This window comes from Watersipora subatra, chromosome 1, assembly GCF_963576615.1.
Source record: "Watersipora subatra chromosome 1, tzWatSuba1.1, whole genome shotgun sequence".
Taxonomy (NCBI): domain Eukaryota; kingdom Metazoa; phylum Bryozoa; class Gymnolaemata; order Cheilostomatida; family Watersiporidae; genus Watersipora; species Watersipora subatra.
In genome coordinates this window covers 65,288,822-65,311,253 of record NC_088708.1, presented here as the reverse complement: position 1 = coordinate 65,311,253, position 22,432 = coordinate 65,288,822, and the positions used below count along the sequence as shown (strand labels likewise).

Below are 22,432 nucleotides of genomic sequence, written 5' to 3'. Positions count from 1 at the left end.
CTCATGATTGTTGAGAATATTATAGACTGTGATAGCCATAGCCTGAATAAATACACAAAGATCAGTGTGATGGAAATGATACAAAACTCAAGTGAGCTAATAACCACCAATGAACAAGACATGTCAAGATCAGAATATAGATAGAAATAGAAAAGTGCACAACTAGATGAATGGACACAGAAACCAATGAATGGGCAATAACAAAGGCAGACGGATGAGCAGGCAGTACCAGAGACATAGAAGTGGATAATAAGAGCAAGCCTAAGTGTGAAACGGAGAGTCTGATAATAGCAGCACAAGGCCAATCACTGCAAACCAATTACAGGAAAGCAAGGATTGAGAGTAACACCAATGACGCTAAATGTAAACAGTGTAAAACCCTGGACGAAACAGTCGGCCATATTGTAAGCAAATGCTCAAAATTGTGTCAATAGAATACAAATGTCGACATGATAAAGCAGCACAAGCAGTTTACTGAAGTATCTGTAAGAAGCATAACCTTTCACACACTGAGAAGTGGTATTACCATAGAGTGGAGTGTCTAAAAATGACCAAATGAAGCTGCTATGGAACTTCCTCATTCGGACTGATAAAATAGTAAACGCCAGGAGACTAGATTTAGTACTAATCAACAAAGAAGCAGCAGAGTGTCAGATTATTGACATAGGAATTCCAGAAGACTCCATAGTAAAGAGGAAAGAAGACGAAAAAAGTATAAAGAGCTGGGATTTGAGCTTCGAACACTGTGGAATGTCTAACCAAAAGTGATACTTATAGTGATTGGAGAGCTTGAGACAATATTTAGCCAGCTTATCTCATATTTCATTGAAATTGACACTGAACTGTCTTTCCAAACTATTCTAAAGACACTGCTACTATTGCTACAGATTCTAAAGAAGACTCTTTAGTAGAAGGAATCATTAAAGTGATACCCCTTTGGTTTTAAGCAAAGGCCTGGGCCCACTTACTACCAAGTTCGCTTGCGTGCGTGTGTGTGCAAGCGTGCATGTGTGTGCATGTGTGTGCATGTGTGTGCATGTGTGAGCATGTGTGTGCATGTGTGTATGTTACTCCATGTAAATGCTATGCATTTCTAAATTTTTTGGCCAATTTTATCCAAACCTCATATGCATATGCTCCATGCCTTCTGACAGATTGCTCAAAAAATTTTGTATCAAAACTCTAAATGACTCATATTTTCATATGAGGCAAATATGAGGTAATATTTTCATATTACTCATATTTGGCATCAAAACTCCATATGGTTTCTGAGAATCAGCCACTTCAACATTCACTTACAGTTAATATAAATGAAAAATAAGCCCAGCCAAGTCAGTGGTATCACCAGGCTATACTGTTAGTCTGCCAGTAAGACAAAAAACAGTGAATTAATGTAAGTAATGGCATGTGATTTCATGTAATAGCATGTGATTTTATGTAATAGCATGTGATTTCATGTAATGGCATGTGATTTCATGTAATAGCATGTGATTTCATGTAATAGCATGTGATTTCATGTGATAGCATGTGATTTCATGTAATAGCATGTGATTTTATGTAATGGCATGTGATTTCATGTAATAGCATGTGATTTCATGTAATAGCATGTGATTTCATGTAATGGCATGTGATTTCATGTAATAGCATGTGATTTCATGTAATGGCATGTGATTTCATGTAATAGCATGTGATTTCATGTAATAGCATGTGATTTCATGTAATAGCATGTGATTTCATGTAACAGCATGTGATTTCATGTAATAGCATGTGATTTTATGTAATGGCATGTGATTTCATGTAATAGCATGTGATTTCATGACTAAATGGTATGTAATGAGCTCAAGTCCAATACAAATAACTTTTTTAAAAACAGTTCAATTATCATCTACAGTCTACGCATATGCAATTTCTTCCGTCTAACAGCTTCAAGGAAGATTACAAGAAGATCAGTGTTGTATAAATATAAGTAGTTGTCCCCCTTGTGGCTTTACATCATATTTTTTACTATAATAAGATTGGTGTTGTAGGAGGTTAAAAAATTCTTGCAAGTAGGATGAGTTACAAGAGCAGACTACCTGAGCTCCATGCCTATGTACTGCTTATTTAATGTAGAAAAGCAGGCCCACCCCAAGCAACACCAGCATCAATTGGCAATCTTAGAACTTCAATTTTTCACATAAGTGCACCATGTTGTATTTGATCAAAGACTCAGGAATACATCTTGGCATACATTAATGACAACTGCCCTAAATGAACATGTTCATGGGTTGAATTCACAAAAAGCTAAGGCTGATTAGAAGAGATGGAGAAGGCCAACTCCTCTATCATTATTCGATTCGGCCAAGTTAGGCTGTTGTCATGACAACAGTGTATGATACACTGTTGTCATGACAACAGTGTACCAATCTAGGTGGTGATTGAACAAGAGGTAAATAAATGGTCTTTTAAATACTGCTGAAACTTTTTGATGTAATAGTAATAATACCTTTGGCATAAATTTTGTGAAATTTTTATACATTAAAAACTGGGCATACTTTTTAAGCCTGAAAAACGGTACTTTCCGAAGTTCTTAGACCATCAAAATAGAAAGTGAATTTTTTCAACTGCAGGTTTCCTATCCGGTTTGATTCAAGTAGCTGTTTATACACCGACCAACATGAAAACTAGTTTTGTAATATAATCACTGTGCTGCTTTTTGCAATGATGTCAACTATAAAAACAATTCGAGACCCAGTTTGTACTCCTTAAAAACATTACACGAGAAAAATTAACTATTTACATAAAATCTCCGTTCCATAATGTGTTGCTGACAATATCAGAAAAAAGTTTGTTTGGAGAAATTTTAAAAGTTGAAAGTTGTTTAAAAACTTTTGACGGTCAAAATTTATTATATTTAAAAGTTCTAAATCCTGCTAACGAACCATTTCACTTTGAACTATGAAAAAAACGTCATCTTACTTTTTACATGTTTAGAGACAAAAGTAAGCTGGTTATAATTGAAGATGAGTCAGCAGTACAAAGTATTGGGAATTATAATAGTACAGCAGAGAGTTAATGGATTCAGCAGACCTGGTGGTTTTGCATGTGCCATCATTGATAGATGACTCTGTTTACTGCCTGTCAAAATGTCATATTTCATCAATCACATTGATACTGTTTTCCATGAAATTCTATGCTAGGGGCCTACATTCAAAAAGCATTTGATGTTAAAACTAGAGCATGGTTGAGAGACTAGCTTCAAAAAGCTGTCTTTCAAAGAGGCCTCTGTGTATCAGCATATCACATACTGCTACTTTCAATGATGCCAAGTATGAATACAATCAGAAACACAGCTTGTACTCCTTACAAAACATTACATGAAGAAAATAAACTATTTGTATAGAGTCTCTGTTTTGTATTGTGTCACTAAAGATAATAGCATGTAATTAAACCGAGTACATACATAAACACGTACATCATATGAGAATGATAGATAAAATCATAAAAAGAGGAAGCTATAGAAAGAGAATGGGTTTAAAACAAAATTCACTCAGTCTATGATAATTATTTTCACTAAAGTTAAAGTTAATTGAGAAAACCTCAACTAGTTTACCATTTCTTACCATCACACTTTTTGAGATTGAATTTTTGCTTGAATTGGAAAAAGTTTAACCATCTACAGGATAAACAGACAGACAAGTTTTACGTGATTGTGTCGTAACCTACTTTAATTGGTATGTGTAATAATGTTTGCTCCAGCTAGCTAGAAAGTATCGGGTGTGATTTGTTATTACTCTTAAAAACATTGTATTAGTCAGCAAGTTCTATCCGACATTCTCCCAGAGCGTATTGGCCTCAAAACTCACAATCAATTTTTATGCTTCATTGGCTGCAAAAATACATTCAACCAATCAGAGGCTGTTGTCAAACAAGCACCGATATAGCTATTTAAATTTTAAGAATTAGTTACTAGTGGAATAATAATTTCGATGCGATGACAGATGCAGACAGGTGGCAATAGGGCAGAAGCTCAAACTAGTGATTGAACAAAAATTTTTTCTCGCAATAAAATCTTGTTAAAATGTTGGTTTATGTACTGTTTGGGATCTGTGGATGGATTCAAGGGAGCAATGGTCAGTGTTCATTTACTCTCTTTAGTAAGGTCTTCGAGCATTTATAAGTTAGAGCTTCAGTTATGAGCTTACTCTGTGTTTCATAGTGAACATAAGACTTGTATCTTAGGAGAAATATCTTTCTTGAATGATCTGAAATATGTCTTTATAAGAATTCAATACATGACTATATTTCACTCTCGCCATAACTTGCCTTATTATATTCCACTCACTCCTTAAATTCAGTACATGACTCCATTTTGCTCTCCTTAAAATAGCTAAACGAAGTCGACACTATAATCATTAGAGATTTGTTTATTGTCTTCCTGCAGAAGCACCCACATGTTGGATCATGAGAACTTTCTCACAACAAACCCACCGAAGAAAGTTATATAAAAATTATAAAAGTTTTCCTGATATCTTCCATGACACAATACAAAACATAGACTTTATACAAATAATTAGTTTTCTTCATGTAAAGTATTGTAAGGAGTACCAGGTGTGTTTCTAATTGTATTCACACTTGGCATCATTGAAAGTAGCAGTATGTGATCTGCTGATACACAGAGGCCTCTCTGAGACAGCTTTTTGAAGCTAGTCTCTCAACCATGCTCTAGTTTTAACATCAAATGCTTTTTGAATGTAGGCCCCTAGCATAGGGTTTCATGGTAAACAATATTCAATGTGATTGATGAAATATGACATTTTGACAGGCAATAAACAGTGTCATCCATCAATGATGGCACTTGCAAAACCTCCAGGTCTGCTGAATCCATCAAGTTACTGCTGTACTCTCATAACTCCCAATACTTTGTATTGCTAACTCATCTTCAATTATAACCAGCTTACTTCTGCCTCGAAGCATGTAAAAAGGATATATAGTATTTTTCATGATTCAATAGCAATATTTTGGGCTGTTAATGATTCAATAGCAATATTTTGGGCTGTTAATGATTCAATAGCAATATTTTGGGCTGTTAATGATTCAATTGCAATATTTTGGGCTGTTAATGATTCAATAGCAATATTTTGGGCTGTTAATGATTCAATAGCAATATTTCGGGCTGTTAATGATTCAATAGCAATATTTTGGGCTGTTAATGATTCAATAGCAATATTTCGGGCTGTTAATGATTCAATAGCAATATTTCGGGCTGTTAATGATTCAATAGCAATATTTTGGGCTGTTAATGATTCAATAGCAATATTTTGGGCTGTTAATGATTCAATAGCAATATTTTGGGCTGTTGATGATTCAATAGCAATATTTTGGGCTGTTGATGATTCAATAGCAATATTTTGGGCTGTTAATGATTCAATAGCAATATTTTGGGCTGTTTATGATTCAATAGCAATATTTTGGGCTGTTAATGATTCAATAGCAATATTTCGGGCTGTTAATGATTCAATAGCAATATTTTGGGCTGTTAATGATTCAATAGCAATATTTCGGGCTGTTAATGATTCAATAGCAATATTTTGGGCTGTTAATGATTCAATAGCAATATTTTGGGCTGTTGATGATTCAATAGCAATATTTTGGGCTGTTAATGATTCAATAGCAATATTTTGGGCTGTTAATGATTCAATAGCAATATTTCGGGCTGTTAATGATTCAATAGCAATATTTTGGGCTGTTAATGATTCAATAGCAATATTTTGGGCTGTTAATGATTCAATAGCAATATTTTGGGCTGTTAATGATTCAATAGCAATATTTCGGGCTGTTAATGATTCAATAGCAATATTTTGGGCTGTTAATGATTCAATAGCAATATTTCGGGCTGTTAATGATTCAATAGCAATATTTCGGGCTGTTAATGATTCAATAGCAATATTTTGGGCTGTTAATGATTCAATAGCAATATTTTGGGCTGTTAATGATTCAATAGCAATATTTTGGGCTGTTGATGATTCAATAGCAATATTTTGGGCTGTTGATGATTCAATAGCAATATTTTGGGCTGTTAATGATTCAATAGCAATATTTTGGGCTGTTTATGATTCAATAGCAATATTTTGGGCTGTTAATGATTCAATAGCAATATTTCGGGCTGTTAATGATTCAATAGCAATATTTTGGGCTGTTAATGATTCAATAGCAATATTTCGGGCTGTTAATGATTCAATAGCAATATTTTGGGCTGTTAATGATTCAATAGCAATATTTTGGGCTGTTGATGATTCAATAGCAATATTTTGGGCTGTTAATGATTCAATAGCAATATTTCGGGCTGTTAATGATTCAATAGCAATATTTTGGGCTGTTAATGATTCAATAGCAATATTTTGGGCTGTTAATGATTCAATAGCAATATTTTGGGCTGTTAATGATTCAATAGCAATAATAATAACAATGATTCAATAGCAATAATAATAATAATGATTCAAATGATTCAAATGTTTTACCTCTAAAAGCCTTTAAAGAAATATCGCCTTTCAAAAGTTCTCCAAACAAACTGCAAAGTTTTTTTTAATACTGTCAGTGACACATTACAAAACAGAGATTTCATGTAAATAGTTCATTTTTCTTCATGTAATGTTTTGTAAGAAGTACCAGGTGTGTTTCTGATTGTTTTTATGGTCGGCATCATTAAAAGTAGGAGTATGTGATCTGCTACTACACAGATGCCTCTCTTAAAGATAGCTTTTGTAAGCTAGTGTCTCAGTCATGCTCTAGTTTTAACATAAAATGCTTTTTGAATGTAGGTCACAAGCATAAGATTTCATGGTAAACAGTATCAATGTGATTGATGAAATATGACATTCTGTCAGACGGTAAATAGAGTCACTTATCAATGATGGCACACGCACAACCACCAGGTCTGCTGAATCCATCAACTCTCTGCTGTACTATTTTAACTCCCAATACTTTGTACTGCTGACTCATCTTCAATTATAACCAGCTTACTTTTGCCTCTAAACATGTAAGAAAGGATAGTCATTTTCAGAGTTCAAAGTGAAATGATTTTTGGGCTTTTAAAGATTATAAATGTTGAGCTCCCAAATTTCAGGCTATAAAATTGTATTGTATAACTTACATGGCTGTTCTTCTATAACTTATGGTATGACTGAGTTAAATATGTCACTCGCTTCTAAACAATGATTGAAATAATCCTTCTATGCTGCGATGCTTTTTATTGTATTAGTTAACTCCATAGCTACATAGAGAACCAATCATCGGAGTCGTCTTCCAACATATGAGAACAACTTCCAGCGATGAGCCAACCCTTCAAACTTGAGAGATTATGACTGGTACCCAATGTTGTCATGCCCATGTTATAAAAGACAAGCAAAGATTGTCAGAACCATCATATTCTGGCTCAATATATCACTCAATCTGGGTCACTGCCCCACTTTTAGTTCATCGTAGTCATGGTGGGATAATTACAACTTTAAACAAAACTAGGCACTGCGTGTGAGCAACGAGAGATCTATATTATAATTAATTTTACATGCTTATGAAATTTATGATTTTTCCCAATCTAAAAAAATTTCAATTTGCTTTATAGCATCCTCTTTCCTATTTTGACAGCGAATCTCACCGTGGGCTGCCCGAGCCAAGTCAAGACTAGGCATGGGATAGCAAGGATTACTTGCACAATTGAAGGAGAACCGTTGCCTAACAAGGAAGATGTAAACTGGGTGAAAAAAGATGGACATCGTCTTAATGCTGATTCCAGCAATAGAGACCTGGGCTATACTAGCACTGTGAGTCAATACAATTTATGTGACAGCCGTGCATTTTGGTAACAATCACAAAAAAGCGAAGTTGTGAAACTGCTTCTGTATGTAACTGCTATAAGCTACTCTTTGTTCTATTGCAGAGAAAAATTATTCTTGAGTTATGACATAATGTCCAGTTATCTCTATGTTATCTCTAAGTATATTTCTATGATAATTTCAAATCTTATGAATCCTCACAGTAACTACCTACATATTTTATTAACATTTTCACTGAAATAGTATTTGACTTATTCAAATGATTGGTAATAATCATTAATGTTTTAATGCTTAAAACAAACAGTTTTAAAATCTGTTTCATGCTTATCTGATATTGCCTGATCTCAATTAAAAAGGATGCATTAAAACACTCTCACGCAATTCATGGTTCAATTTTGTAATACCTATGCAGTAAGTTTTTTCGATATTGACCTTTGCACTAGTTAGTAATCCGCAACAAATGTTTATTAATACAGCCTGCAGACTAAAGACGTACCTTGAGTTTCTATGAGATGACATATTGGAGGTTGAGAGTGCACACACAAAATTAATGAATTTTTGCCAAAATTATTATTTGTTAGCGGTGAACTTGACATAAAACTAAATATTAAAATAAATAGCTTTGATCCTCACTTGTACTATAACAGAATAAGAATAAAACTAGGCAAGTTATTATCAATAAGCATATAGTTCAAGATGTGATAGAACTAGAGTGTGTTTTATATCAACACTGCTTGCCTCGAGTTGGCGGAGAATACTCCAAATGTTGAGAAAAAACAAAGAGGAGAGTCAAAGAGGAAACCTTAGCGCTAGCTTTTTATCAAACTAGTCCTAAGTTTTGAAAATAGAACTACATTATCCGTTTGCTTCATACGTTTGTATTGAAGGAATATCTGCTGATATCTTAAACCAAATGCTTCAAGCATATTCATTTTAGATAGAAGAGATAAATGGGAGATTTGTTGTATCGCTTGAAATAACTATATTCACAAAATACGATTATGATGTCTACACTCTTGAAGCTATGAATGCTGATGGCTACTATTCTAATGAGACTGAAGTCGTAGAAGGACCAGGTAAGAATTAAGCTTTAATTATGTACACAAGCCTAGACAGAAAAGTCTGCCATAAGCAGAAGTTCCAGCCAGGGGGCTTTTGAATTTCCTATGTATATTCTAGAGTGGTGCGTATGACAAAATGTAACAAAAATATATATTTCTCTTGAACAAAGTGCATCTATAACTTTAGAGTTATCTTCTACATGCCACCTTCAGTGATATGCAGTCAAAATGGGAGTTATTCTATTAATGACCCAAATATTCTAATAAAACAATTCTTCCTAAAAAACATTTTTCAATTCTAATAAAACATTTTTAGCATATACAAAATGCATTTTTTATACAGCAGTATTATGTGGCTCTGCATGTAAATAATATTGCTGTATAAGAAATGCATATATACATATAACTGGCAGTATATACATGTACATATAACTGGCAGTAGTGTATGGCAATATACTACTTGTCATACACTAGCAGGTATGACACTTCGTAAGTCACACTTACCAGTGTAAGTATGACTTAAATTCGTAACATAAGTAAGTCATACCTAAACTCAAGGTGCATAGACAAAGTAACCTTTATTTTAAACTGATGTCAGAAAGTTGTGAAACAGGTTAAGAGTATTACAAAGTCCTCTTTCGTACTTTGACAGAAAGGCCACAGGTATTCTGCCCGAACCGAGTCAAGAGCAATTCCGGTACAGCAAAAGTTACATGCACAGTTAGGGGAAAACCATTGCCTAACAAGACAAATGTAACGTGGGTGAGAAGAAATGGTGGACACACTTTTAATGCTAACTCCAGCAATGAAGACCTGGGCTATATTAGCACTGTGAGTCAATACAATTTATGTGACAGCCATGCATTTTAGTAACAATCACAAGAAGTGAAGTTGTTGTGAAACTGCTTCTGTATGTAACTGCTATGAGCTACTCACAGTCTTCTGTAGCAATGTGAAAGTGCTAAATCTCACCTAGTTTTAAAGTAACTAAAATATACTGATTTATATTTTTAATAATAATTTCAACAAAATTTAAAATTTCATGAATGTTTTGAAATAGCTCTTTTTCATGGCAGTTTTATTTTTAATTGCAAGAATAAAAGCTGGTTTGATTGTCTATTAAATTACAGATACTTGATCGAACATTATTTGATAAGATATCACAGTAGAAATATCTATATATATATATATATATATATATATATATATATATATATATATATATATATATATATATATATATATATATATATATATATATATATATATATATATATATATACATGTATATATATATATCAAAGTATATATATATATATACATGTATATATATATATATATAAAAATTGTTTCCTCACCCCGGATACCCGTATGGGTGGTAAATTCTGCTCTAACTCGGGTCTCCTACCAGAGACCTGGGAGTTTGAGCACTCGCCTCAAGATCTTAGCTGTTCCCAATAGCGCACTTTTCTGCAACTCACCTGAGTTGATTGCTGTTGGTATTTGGGCAAGCCACATTTTATGCGCCGGTGTTATTGCGCCCAGTGCCCCAATGACTACTGGGATTACAGTTGTTCTTACATTCCAGCAATTTTCAATTTCTTCTCCAAGAGGGAGATATTTTTCTACCTTTTCTTTTTCTTTGCTGGCTATATTGTAGTCATTGGGTACTGCTATATCTATTATAGTAGCCCTCTTGTTCTCCTTGTCTACCACCACTATATCTGGTTGGTTTGCTAGGACATGCTTGTCAGTTTGGATGTAGAAGTCCCAGAGGATCTTAGCGCGGTCATTTTCATTGACCTTACCAGGAGCTTCCCACCAGTATTGTGGTTTATTAAGGCCATACTCATCACATAGACTTCTACACACAACACCTGCGACATGATTATGCCGCTCAGTGTATGCGTTCCCTGCTAGCTGCTTGCATCCACTGATGATGTGTTGGATGGTCTCAGGTGCATCTTTGCACAGTCTGCATCTAGGATCGTCTCTAGTGTGATAGATTTTCGTTTGGAGTTGCCTTGTTGGGAGCACTTGCTCCTGGGCTGCCATGATTAGCGACTCTGTATTGGCCGTTAGGTTTCCTTTGTTCAGCCACATATATGTCTGGTGAAGATCGGCAACCTTAGATATTTGTTGGTGGTAAGCACCATGAAGAGGTTTCGTGTGCCAGTCAATTTCCTCATCATCAGGGCGTAGGTCCGTTGTAAGAGCAGCCGATTGAAATTCAGCTAGCAACTTATCTGAGATGGCCATGGAGGCTGCATATGCTTTGATGCTTTGCTCCTCCTCTTTCAATGTCTGCTGTACACTTTTGAGTCCTCTACCGCCACCTTTTCTATCAAGATACAACCTAGTAGTATCAGATTTTGGGTGGAGTGCTCCATGCATGGTCAGCAGTTTATGAGTTGCTATATCTGTTTCTTTGATGGCTTCCTCAGTCCACTTTATTATGCCTGCTGGATATCTTATTACTGGCAGTGCGTAGGTATTTATTGCCATGACTTGGTTCTTGGCATTGAGCTGACTCCGTAAGACCTGCCGAAGGCGTTTCTTGTATTCGGTAATGGCTTTGTGACGTACCTCGGCTTTGTGGTTGATGTTGCTTTGCATAATCCCCAAGTACTTGTACCCTTCTTCTATATCTTTGATGGTACCATTTGGCATTCTTAGGCCATCTGTGAGCATAGAATGGCCTTTCTTAAGAATTAGCCTTCCACATTTCTCAATACCAAAGGTCATTCCGATGTCCTTGCTGTATACCTGAGCAAGGTCTATTAGCGAATCAATGTCCCTTTCTTTTTTAGCGTACAGCTTGATTTCATCCATGTAGAAAAGGTGGTTTATCTTGGTGCCACTCTTAAACTGGTACCCATATTGAGTATCCTCCAGCATATTGCTTAGAGGGTTTAGGCATATGCAGAAGAGCAGCGGCGATAAGGAGTCACCTTGATAGATGCCTCACTTAATTTGTACACTCGCCAGCTTTTTGCCATTAGCCTCCAGTTCCGTCTTCCATTTGGTCATTGACATCTTGATGAATGTCACAAGAGCAGGGTGAACATCGTACATACAGAAGCACTCAAGTATACAACTATGGGGAATTGAGTCATAGGCCTTTTTGTAGTCAATCCAAGCCATGGCAAGATTGGTTTGCCCTCTCCTGCTGTCTTGACAGACCGTCCGATCCACCAGTAACTGATGTTTAGCTCCTCGGGTGTTGCGCCCAATTCGTTTCTGAGCACTGGTCATATAGTGACTCATGTGCTCTTCCAGTTTGTCTGCAACTATTCCTGAGAGCAGTTTCCAAGTGGTGGGCAAGCACGTTATTGGTCGATAGTTTTTGGGAATCGGCCCCTGATTTGGATCCTTTATCAGAAGTACAGTTCGTCCTTTGGTCAGCCATTCTGGATGGTCACCTTGTTCTACTAGGCATTCCATCTGCTTCTTAGCCATTCTAGTGTAAAGTGATGCCAATTTCTTCAACCAGAAGGCTTGAATCATGTCATAGCCATATATATATATATATATATATATATATATATATATATATATCTATATATATACATATATATATGTGTATATCTATATAAATATATATATTTATATATATAAATATATATATATATATATACATGTAGATATACTCATGCTACAAACAGTGCTGTTTCGACTATTGAAGCCTCATCAGTGCAGCTCAGAGCCAGCAAAGAAGACAAGTCCAATTGCAAATGAAAGTTGACTTCCTGTCATGAAACAACTAAGTTGCCTCACAGACTTTAAAGATTGACTTGCAGCAAAATTCACATTACAGTTATTTGGTATCAAAAGATTCACCATGTCTTACTCTGTTGTGTTGTAGATGCAAAATATGTGGAAATGTGATTACAAGCTCTTTAAAGCTCAAAAACGAACAGTTAATTGCAGCCATACGAGACCGCCGTAGTTTGGATTCTCTTTCCAAAACGGCTCAAATAGGACGTAATTGAACGAGATGGTTTCTGTTTACACTTTCATGCAACCTCATTCGCTGAAAATATTTTCACAAGTATACTTCACGCATTCAATAGAACCATGTGTATCGTTCTTACGCGTTTATCTCGTCGTCATTGTAATGCGAATATTTGACTTGCTCAAATAGTTTGCGATAACCATTAATATTTTAATGTTTAAAACAAACAGTTTTAAAATCTGTTTTATGTTTATCCGATATTGCCTGAGCAAATTCTCAAATGATAAGGATGCATTAAAACACTCTCACGCAATTCATGGTTCAATTTTGTAATATCTATGCAGTAAGCTTTTGCTGATATACATGCAGTAAGTTTTGCTGATATACATGCAGTAAGTTTTTTTAAAGTTGATCTTTGTGCTAGTTAGTAAAATGTAACAAATGTTTATTGAGGCAACCTGCGGACTAGAGACGTACCTCAAGTTTCTATGAGATGGCACATTGGAGATTGATTGTGCGTACACAAAATTAATGAATTTTCAGAGAAGAAAATTTTCAGAGTTGGCTGGGCATAATGCAAATGTTAAACAAGATCAAACTTCATAGAGGAAACCTTAGCGCTAGCTTTTTATGAAACTAGTTCTAAGTTCTTGAAAATAGAACTACATTCTCTGTTTGCTTCATATGTTTGTATTGATTGAATATCTGCTGAAATCCTAAACCAAATTCCTCAAGCATATTCATTTTAGATAGAAGAGAAAAATGGGGAATATGTTGTAACGCTTGAAGTAACTCTACTGACAACACAAAGTTATGGAACTTACACTCTTGAAGCTACAAATGAAGGTGGCTATAGTTATCAAAAGATTGATATCATAGAAGGTAAGTATAGAGTTTTGATTCTGTACACCTGCCTAAACAGAAAAGTCTGCCATAAGCAAAAGTTCCAGCCAGGGAACCTTTGGATTTTTTATGTATATTCTAGAGTGGTATGTATGACAAAATGTAACAAAAATATATATTTCTCTTGAACTAATTGCATCAATAACTTTGGAGTTATCTTCTACATGCCTCTTCCAGTGATATGCAGTCAACATGGGAGTTATTCTATTAATGAGCTAATTAAACATTCTAATAAAATTTGCTGAAACACAACCAAGTGGTTGTTTTTTAGAAACTTTTGTTAAATATAAGCTCTTTACATGTTTACCAGATTTTATGGCGGTGAGTAAAATAGCCCTCTATATTGGCACTGGTAATAAGATCTATCACCCCACCCACTATTCCGTGTTATTTAGGATCTAGAGCTTGAGAGCAAAACTTCTAGTACTACCACTTTTTTACTAGCACCTCCAAAAAAGTTTTTTTCTCAGAGTCACCAACCTTTTTCAGTAGGCGGTAAATTAATATGACAACCTAGACACAAACAAAGCTTGTCTTCTTTGCTCTTTATGAAGCTAAAAAACCACAGCTTGGCTGTTAACTAGATTCATCCTTCAACGATTGCTTCATAGCAATCTCATGCTGCATAAATATCTAAAGCAGTCAATTTAGCAAACACAATTCAATTAGTATTAGACACAGTTTTAGCTAATTAGAATAAATGAAACATTAGCTTGGTGGTTCAACTTCTACCATAGTAACAGGTAAGTGAGTGCGACTTTGAAACTTGTTGGTAAGGTCATCAATTGCTCTATTCTCAGTTGACATACATATATATTGATATACACACTGGTCTTTAACTTCAGTTCTGATAGAGTTACATGCTGCATCCTGCAGTACCATACTAAAAAAGAAACCATTTGTTTTACAAAAACCTACCGCTTAATTTTGATTGCAAAACAAACAGCTTGGGATTCACTTCAGCTCCAACCACTTTGCGTGCCATTTAATTGTTTCCGCATGAACAAAAATATCATCAGACAAAACATGGGGCGGTTGAACTCCAATCGTACGCTCCAATCACATCACACATCATTGAAATCGACAGCCTGAGATTTTTTTCATATAGTTTAATGTGTGTAGGCTATCAGTCAAATGCTTGCTTTATAACAAATCTCTTGAGTGTATGCTAAAATTGTGTCAATGAGTTAGTTTGCAAATCACCGATAAAGTACTTGCTGTGTTCAATCACATAAGGTTGACAGTGGCGTAGAAAAGATAACTCAAAGTTTGTGGATATGAGAAGGACAAGCCAAAAGTTTTTCAGTACTTTATTTAACCAATGATATGCAGCCCCCCAAGGATAGCCGACGGCTATCATAAGGGCGGAGTTTAATGGTGGAGCCCTGTTAGGATTGTGCTAGCCTGGATTTCGGAGCAAACACGACTCTCGCGGGGCGGTCACGTTGCCTTGTTAGGTTTTGGAAAACACGACTCGCTGTTATCGTTTCATTAGCTCATTTAGTCAGTAGACCCCGCGGTTCACAATAGCAAACCTTGAATTTCTACAATGTAGGGGTGATACCTAACCAACATAATGGATCCATGCAAAATATAACATTTCAAATTACCTATTTTTAATAATTTTAAAATTGGTAAAAGTCGTAGTATATGCTTATAGTTGAATATAATTTACGCGAAATTACCCAAACAATGGCCTTTTTTCCTAGTTTTTGATTAATATTTTGCCACCCCTAATATAAAATGACAAAGTCTTTTATCGTTGTCACATTGTTTTACCTGGCCAATAAGATGGGACAGCCAGCAAAACTGTGCAGTGTAGTTTTCATACTCAAAATCTAAATACAAAACCGAATTTGGGCTATTTTACGATTGTGACTATTAATATCGCGAATGCTTGCGAATGGCAACTGACTGATCATAATGGTGACAATATTGGGGTACTATATTTATTTGACAACAAAATGAATTCAACAAATAAGTAAAATAACCACTATAGTTCATAATATTTGTAAATTTACAAAGAGCTTTATTCAGCATATTGGTTTGTTTGGGTGCCGTGTTTGGGTTCATCCCAACAGAGCTCCATCATTGAACCCTGCCCATATGAGAGCCGTCGGCTATTCTTGGGGGACTGTATATCATTGATTTAACCATCAACATTTTTAATACACTGTCAATCATAAGCTGGAAACTGAATTAGATAAAGTAGGCTTCGTTGGTGCATCAGTGAAAATTAACTGACAGCAGAAAATATTATTGCATTCAAAGTAGCACATAACATTACAGATTGGGGTTGGAATAATATATTTTTCGTAATTTTAACCAGAAACCAGGTTTTGTAAATAGTTTCAAATCGTGAAGTGGATAGATATATTTTTAGAAAATACAGTGAAACATCTACTTATGAAAGACGCTACATACGAAAAACTCTATATGCAAAATTTTCTTGTTATGAAACGTATTTTTCTAGAAAATTTGCTTCGATTTATGAAAGATTTTTTAAAATAAAACTAGAAAAATTTTGTTAAATTTTAAAAATTACAGTTATCATATATCCTATACAGAGTTGGGCAACTTTTCTTTCTAGCATTTTAAATTCTGTGCTTTTCTTTCTGTATGAAGATAGTTTTTCGGTGCTGATGTAAATAAATTTTTCTACTTGCGTTCTTAATAACATCGATTTCAAGCAAAACAAAACCAAAGCAACAATACAACAGCAACAGTTTTTGATCACCCTCCTTCCACTCCCTGCAGTCTACTTTTAGCCTCGTCTAAACGACCAACGTCAAAGGTAATCAAACAGACTGCTGTTCGTAGTTTTCATTTGTCATTTGTCTCTTCTTTCATTTTTTTTAGCTTAACTGTTTATTTATGTTGTAATATAATTCAAACATACATGTGTGTTTGTTACAGGTTTTGATCACTGCATGATTTAAAATTTATACATATGTCTGTTTTAGTTTTATAGAAGCTTTGAACAAAGTAGGGCATTTGTATAGCAAAAAGGTTTCCACTTACAAAATCTTTTACATGGAATCGGAGGGTAAATTGGAGTGGAAGTAAGTTGCTTAAGTAAAGGTTTAACTGTATTAGCTAAAAATGTCTGTTCAAAGTATTTATTATTAAAAATAGAGCATTGATAAGGTCTATGCCGATGACTTATGATAATCGCTAAATTTTATGGTTTGTTTTTTAAATTTCTATTTTGTATAAAGAAACAACTTCTTGCTAGTTTATTCTACGAGATGGTACGCACAATCTGATTGGAGTAATTCTATAACCATAATTTGACAAATAGAAAAGACATAAATACGAGTCAGAATTTTTTGGTATTTGTGGGATCTGCTTCGAACTCATGTTACACTGATCTGTTATGCTCGACAACCAAAACAATGTAGCGTGGCGCCTAGATGAGAAAAATGCTTTAGAATGGCAAGCAACAAAAGCGCTTTGGCATCATGTTCACGCATTGTCTAATCACTAGAATTGACATAAATTATATGTCCGTGTTTTGCCAGCCAAATGACCTTATGTTGCAGTTTGAAACTTGCGTTGTAAGTGTTTTTGCCTCTAAAACTAGTTTTTTGTTTTCTGACATCAAAATCATATGTTGTTACAATTAGATATAATATCACAATAGTATTGTTATAAGTAGATACAATTTTAAAATTCTGTCAATTAATCTCTGAGCGCCGCTGTTTGTTATATTTATAAATAGTTTAGCTTCTGTAAACTGAGCTGACAGAATACTTGCTTTACAACAATTATTTAGCAATGATAACCGCATTTTGCTGATAGTGGCAAGTAGAGGATAGGTGACTCGCTGATAGTGGCAAGTAGAAGATAGGTGACTCGCTGATAGTGGCAAGTAGAAGATAGGTGACTTCAAGTTTTTGGATGAATCTAATTTGATATTTTGTACTACCGATGTATCTAGGGTTTTTGTGGAAAATCGTAAATAAATTGTCCTTAGCCTCTCCAGAATAATTTCAATTATAAACTGTTACTCTGTTACTATGGTGTATAAACATGCAGCTGATGCCGTACAGTTGTATGAGTAGCGTTGGCAAGGGTGTAGATTGCTAAAGAGATTGAGATAGCTGAAGAGAGGGAAAGAGAGGGAAAGTGAGAGAATGAGAGAGAAAAAGAGAGAGAGAGGGAGAGAGAGGGAGGGATAAGAGGCGAGGGGGAAAGAGAGGAGTGAGAAAAAGGAGAGAAAGGAAAAAGAAGAGAGCGAGAGAGGCAGAGGTGGAGAAAAGAGAGGGAGAAGGGGAAGAAGAGGAGAGGGGAGAGAAGAAGAGGGAGAGAAAGGGAGGGGGGGGGGAGAGAAGAGGAGAGAGGAGGAGGGAAAGAGAGGGGGAAAGGGAATGGGGAAGAGGGAGAGAGGGGGGAGAAGAAGAGGGAGAGGGGAGAAAGAGGGGGAGAGAGAAAGAAGGGAGAGAGGAAAAGGGGAAGAGAGGAAGAGGGAGAGAGAGAGAGAGAGTGAAAGAAAAAAAGAGAGGAAAAAGAAAAAGGAATAATAGATGAGAGTGAGAGAGAAAAAGAGAGAGAGAGGGCGGGGGAAGAGAGAAAAAGGGATAGAGCAAGGAGGAACCCCTCAAGCTTGTAAAGATTTTTCAAGGTCAAAAAGGTAGAAGCATCAATAAATTTGACTTGATAAAAAAGAAGTGAATTAATGAGTGTCATTGAGTGTTGCTATTCTTGTTGCCTCACCAAACATAATCCTCACCAAACAGACCTTAATCATCCTGAGTCCATGACTTGTGAGCCAGTTGGAGTATAAATTACAACTTAGCAGCCAAATATTTTGTTCAATTTTTAATGTAGCAGGTGCCAGGTTCCCAAGCTAATAGCCTGCTTTTTTTTTGTTCAACGTTCGAAGTTTACATTAAAGATGTGGTTGCATCAAATTTGAGTTGATTTTAAAAGGAAGTATTTTTGTTTGTCTATCAGTTGATATGTTGTTTGCTGTGTTAGGCGATCTTATTGCCAAGATATTTGAAGATTAAAATCCAAAAAATTTGATCGCGGTAAAAATGCTCACGCCAAAAAAACATGCCCAGACTTGCCCAAAATGATGTAAGGCGTGATACAACCTGTCTCTATCTCTCGTATTCACATCGGCTATTGCGATAAAAGTCTAGTCCTACGTGGCTCCTTTGGCATATATTTTATTTTGTATTTGCTCATGCTGGCTAAAATAAAATTTTAAATCCAGCTACAGATATATCATCCTTAATGTTTCAAACACCTCAAATAAGGGAAATTGAAAACTTGTCATAAATGCTGTGTAAACATTTGAGTACCGACTACCAATTCTACTGGTCTACAGTAATTAAGTCGTTGAGTCAGCTTATTTCTTTGCGGCCTTTGTATCAGCTAAGCTCTCAGTTGCTACTCGCACACTGGAAACTAGCTACTAAATAAAATATGCCCGCCGCCATCTTTGGAAATAATATGTACGAATATATGGCGAAACCAACTGTATCCCAAAAAGTCTACGTTATCTAGTCATTATTATGTAGTATTAATTTGTAGATAATTTTACTGGTCCCATACGATTAGTTAATTCAAGTACAAAACAAATGGTTTTATGAGTTGATCAAAATAGTGAACGCAAAACAACGTCAAGTTCATTGAAATCAATTAACCCACTGATTCTGGCAAAGGGTCAATGAAACCATTCTGGCGCCTGGTTGGCGTTTTGTGGACTCACCTGTTTTCACTTAGTAGGGTGGAACATAAAATTTTTTGAACTTAATATTTGACTCGTTGGAATTGAATCGAGCTGTGCAAAAGTACCTGTCAATACAGCTTTGATTACACTTCATAAATCCATCTATGAGAGAAGATTTCAGCACAGATGATAACAGGACTATAATGTATTCAATATGTTCTGCAAATCACGTTTTGCATTGTCTGCAACAACAATATTTTATTATATAATTTTTACAAGCCAAAATATTTACATCGCAGCATAAAGTTTTTATTAAAAAAATCCATCTAAGTTGTGGCCATTCACATAGTTTCAGTTAATATAATAGGACAAATTAATCTATTGCAGCAAACTCAAACAAAACATATTATGGTTTGTACAGCACACATTCATGTCTATCTTTTCCATTTATGGCAGTTTCCAGACCGACACGACTGCTTCGCTAGTGAACCTGTAAACATTTACATCATGCAACATTAAAAAAAATGTAATAAATGTCATTCATATATATATATATATATATATATATATATATATATATATATATATATATATATATATATGTCGTTCTAATGCGTATCCACTGAAAGCTTTCAATTTGAGAGTTAGATAGTTTTCAAAACAAATAATGTTTAACAAAAGCATAAATACGCCAAGCCAACAATTCGAAGCTTTGTTTCTGAGAGTTGAAGATGAGCATTGATCGATCGATTTTTCTCACTTTTTACACACTGAATATAAATTTTAATCATAAACCTAATTTACTAGCTAAAATGCCAAAGAAAATGCTATAGCTAGGTAACACGATAACAAGTTGTGAAGCGATTAAAAAGTTATGCAACGGTGATTCGTGATAGCAAAAAGTTATAATTTTACTTATCAGTAGATGTATTCATGACTACTAAAATTATTACCGTTAGCTTAGAATATACATGTATGTATAGGATACTCAAAGTTGAAGATAAATTCACCTCCATTCTCCTATCTTCCTCTTCAGCGTAACGCTACTGACGTCTGTCAGCTTTAGCCATAACCTGTCTGCATGTCTGATGATTAATGTAAAATAAATATGTCGATGCAGCTACTAAAATCTACTTGTAGTCGATGCGCGCAACTATCTAGTTATAGAGTAATCTCTCTAAGAACGAGAATCTGCGACATTACGGACAACTCGTTTTAGGAGCGATAACATTTAATATGACCTATATAAGAATTTCGTCCTGATGATTGGCTAAAGAACAGATCTTATATTTATCGCTCGTGGGCTCTTTGCACATGTATTGCTCGTTACGTCACAAATGAAGCACCCGCTGGACTCTGAGCTTTTTAAAAGAGGGCCTCATTCAAATGGGTATACATCTGGACAGGGTTAGTCTACAAAGACAAAAGTGGGATCAAATTGTAGCTGATGTTTTAGCCTTTTATTGGTCTTAATTTCATTAAATCGACCTTTTTGACGCAACCACATCTTTAAGGCTCTGACTGTGTCAAATGCTGTAGAATGGTGACTAGTTATAACTTGGTACAATACAAACCTCTGAGGCAGTTGCTGAAAAATTTCAAACAATTACTATAAGTGGACAAAATGTTGGGCTAAATGAGGTAATTGTCATGAGCTGACGCGCAATCTACAGCCTTGAACATTCGGATAAAACTAATTTAATATCATTCGCTTTAACTAACAAACTAATTTGATATGTTACTGTTGTAGGAGACCAAGGAGTAACAAGTAGTAGTGAAAATCTTCATTTGGAGCCACTTCCTCTTCTGCTATCCATGCTTGCTTGCTGCATACTCTTTTATCATCTATAATGTTTAGGATCAAAAGCTATTTTACTGTTGCCACATTCAACCAGGTTCTAAAATCAAACAGATCACTACAAATTTCCTCTCCTTTTTAAGGTTCAACACGTTCAGATAAATCACTCGCTATGAGAGAATTTAAAGATTATTAAAAATTGAACCTGATTAACACATTTTTTTATTCACCACCTTATCACATGAAATAAACCTATAGCAGCTGTATGCGACCTTAACCTCTGCTACATCTCAAAATGCTGATTATCTTTTTACTCATATCACACTATACCACATGGATTCATGTGCCGATTGTAAGATTTTTATGTGTTTTAAAATACCTAGAGAGAACAGTTGAGCATAAGTAAGTGATGTGAAACAATCAGTTTAAATATAGCTCACTTTCTTTTCTACATCTTTCTTTTATTTTTATTGTTTCAGCTGTGACATTAAAAATCAAACTGAAGATTGGGTACTTCAGTAAAACTATAATGAGAACAACTCGTAGAAATAAAAGTTAATTACACCAGTAATATCCACTCAACAGGTTTAAAGAGAAGACACCTTCTGAATATGTAAGCATATTTTTCATTTAGTGATTGCAATGAGATTGGTGTAAAAGAACATGGTGAATAATTACAAACAAAGAAATAAAAGCAAGATGAGTTACAGCCTTCTCTCTGAAAATACTATAGAAAACATAATACTTTTTGTAATACATGCTAATATTAAGGATGTTAGCTACATATTCATAGCAAAATCAATAGCCAAAAAATATACCAATGGCAAAAATGACAACTAAAATGCTAATGCTGTCAGCAACAGAAAACAATAAATTCATGGCTAGATAAAATACTAAAATAAAAAGATATTAATTGGCTACAAAATTGGATAAAGGCAACTAATGCAAATTTCTTGCTGTATCAGTAATGCTACCATAACACATGCAATATATGAATTGGTTGTTGAATAGATAATACTAGTAATACTGCTACTACTAATATTACTCCTACTACTGCTACTACTACTACTATTACTACTACTACTACTACTACTACTACTACTACTACTACTACCACTACTAGTACTACTGCTACTACCGCTACTACTACTACTACTACTACCACTACTAGTACTACTACTACTACTACTACTACTACTACTACTACTATTACTACTACTA

General features: G+C 34.9%; 1 protein-coding gene across 1 annotated transcript; it reads left to right on the top strand.

Annotated features, from left to right (window-relative positions):
* The first annotated feature begins 3,960 nt into the window (after positions 1 to 3,960).
* LOC137397025 (uncharacterized) lies at positions 3,961 to 21,554 on the top strand. The gene is made up of 6 exons (XM_068083307.1): positions 3,961 to 4,112; positions 7,627 to 7,802; positions 8,752 to 8,890; positions 9,528 to 9,706; positions 13,580 to 13,712; positions 21,164 to 21,554. Exons 1-6 carry the CDS (start codon positions 4,061 to 4,063, stop codon positions 21,262 to 21,264), a joined length of 780 nt encoding a protein of 259 aa, XP_067939408.1. The 5' UTR covers positions 3,961 to 4,060; the 3' UTR covers positions 21,265 to 21,554.
* The last annotated feature ends 878 nt before the right edge of the window (positions 21,555 to 22,432 follow it).

What these genes read in the sequence shown, in the direction of transcription:
- LOC137397025 (XM_068083307.1), top strand. Translation starts at nt 4,061, where the DNA reads ATGTTGGTTTATGTACTGTTTGGGATCTGTGGATGGATTCAAGGGAGC. An exon ending in ACCTGGGCTATACTAGCACT is followed by an intron (nt 7,803 to 8,751) that starts GTGAGTCAATAC and finishes TATTCATTTTAG; the next exon opens with ATAGAAGAGATAAATGGGAG. An exon ending in AAAGATTGATATCATAGAAG is followed by an intron (nt 13,713 to 21,163) that starts GTAAGTATAGAG and finishes TTACTGTTGTAG; the next exon opens with GAGACCAAGGAGTAACAAGT.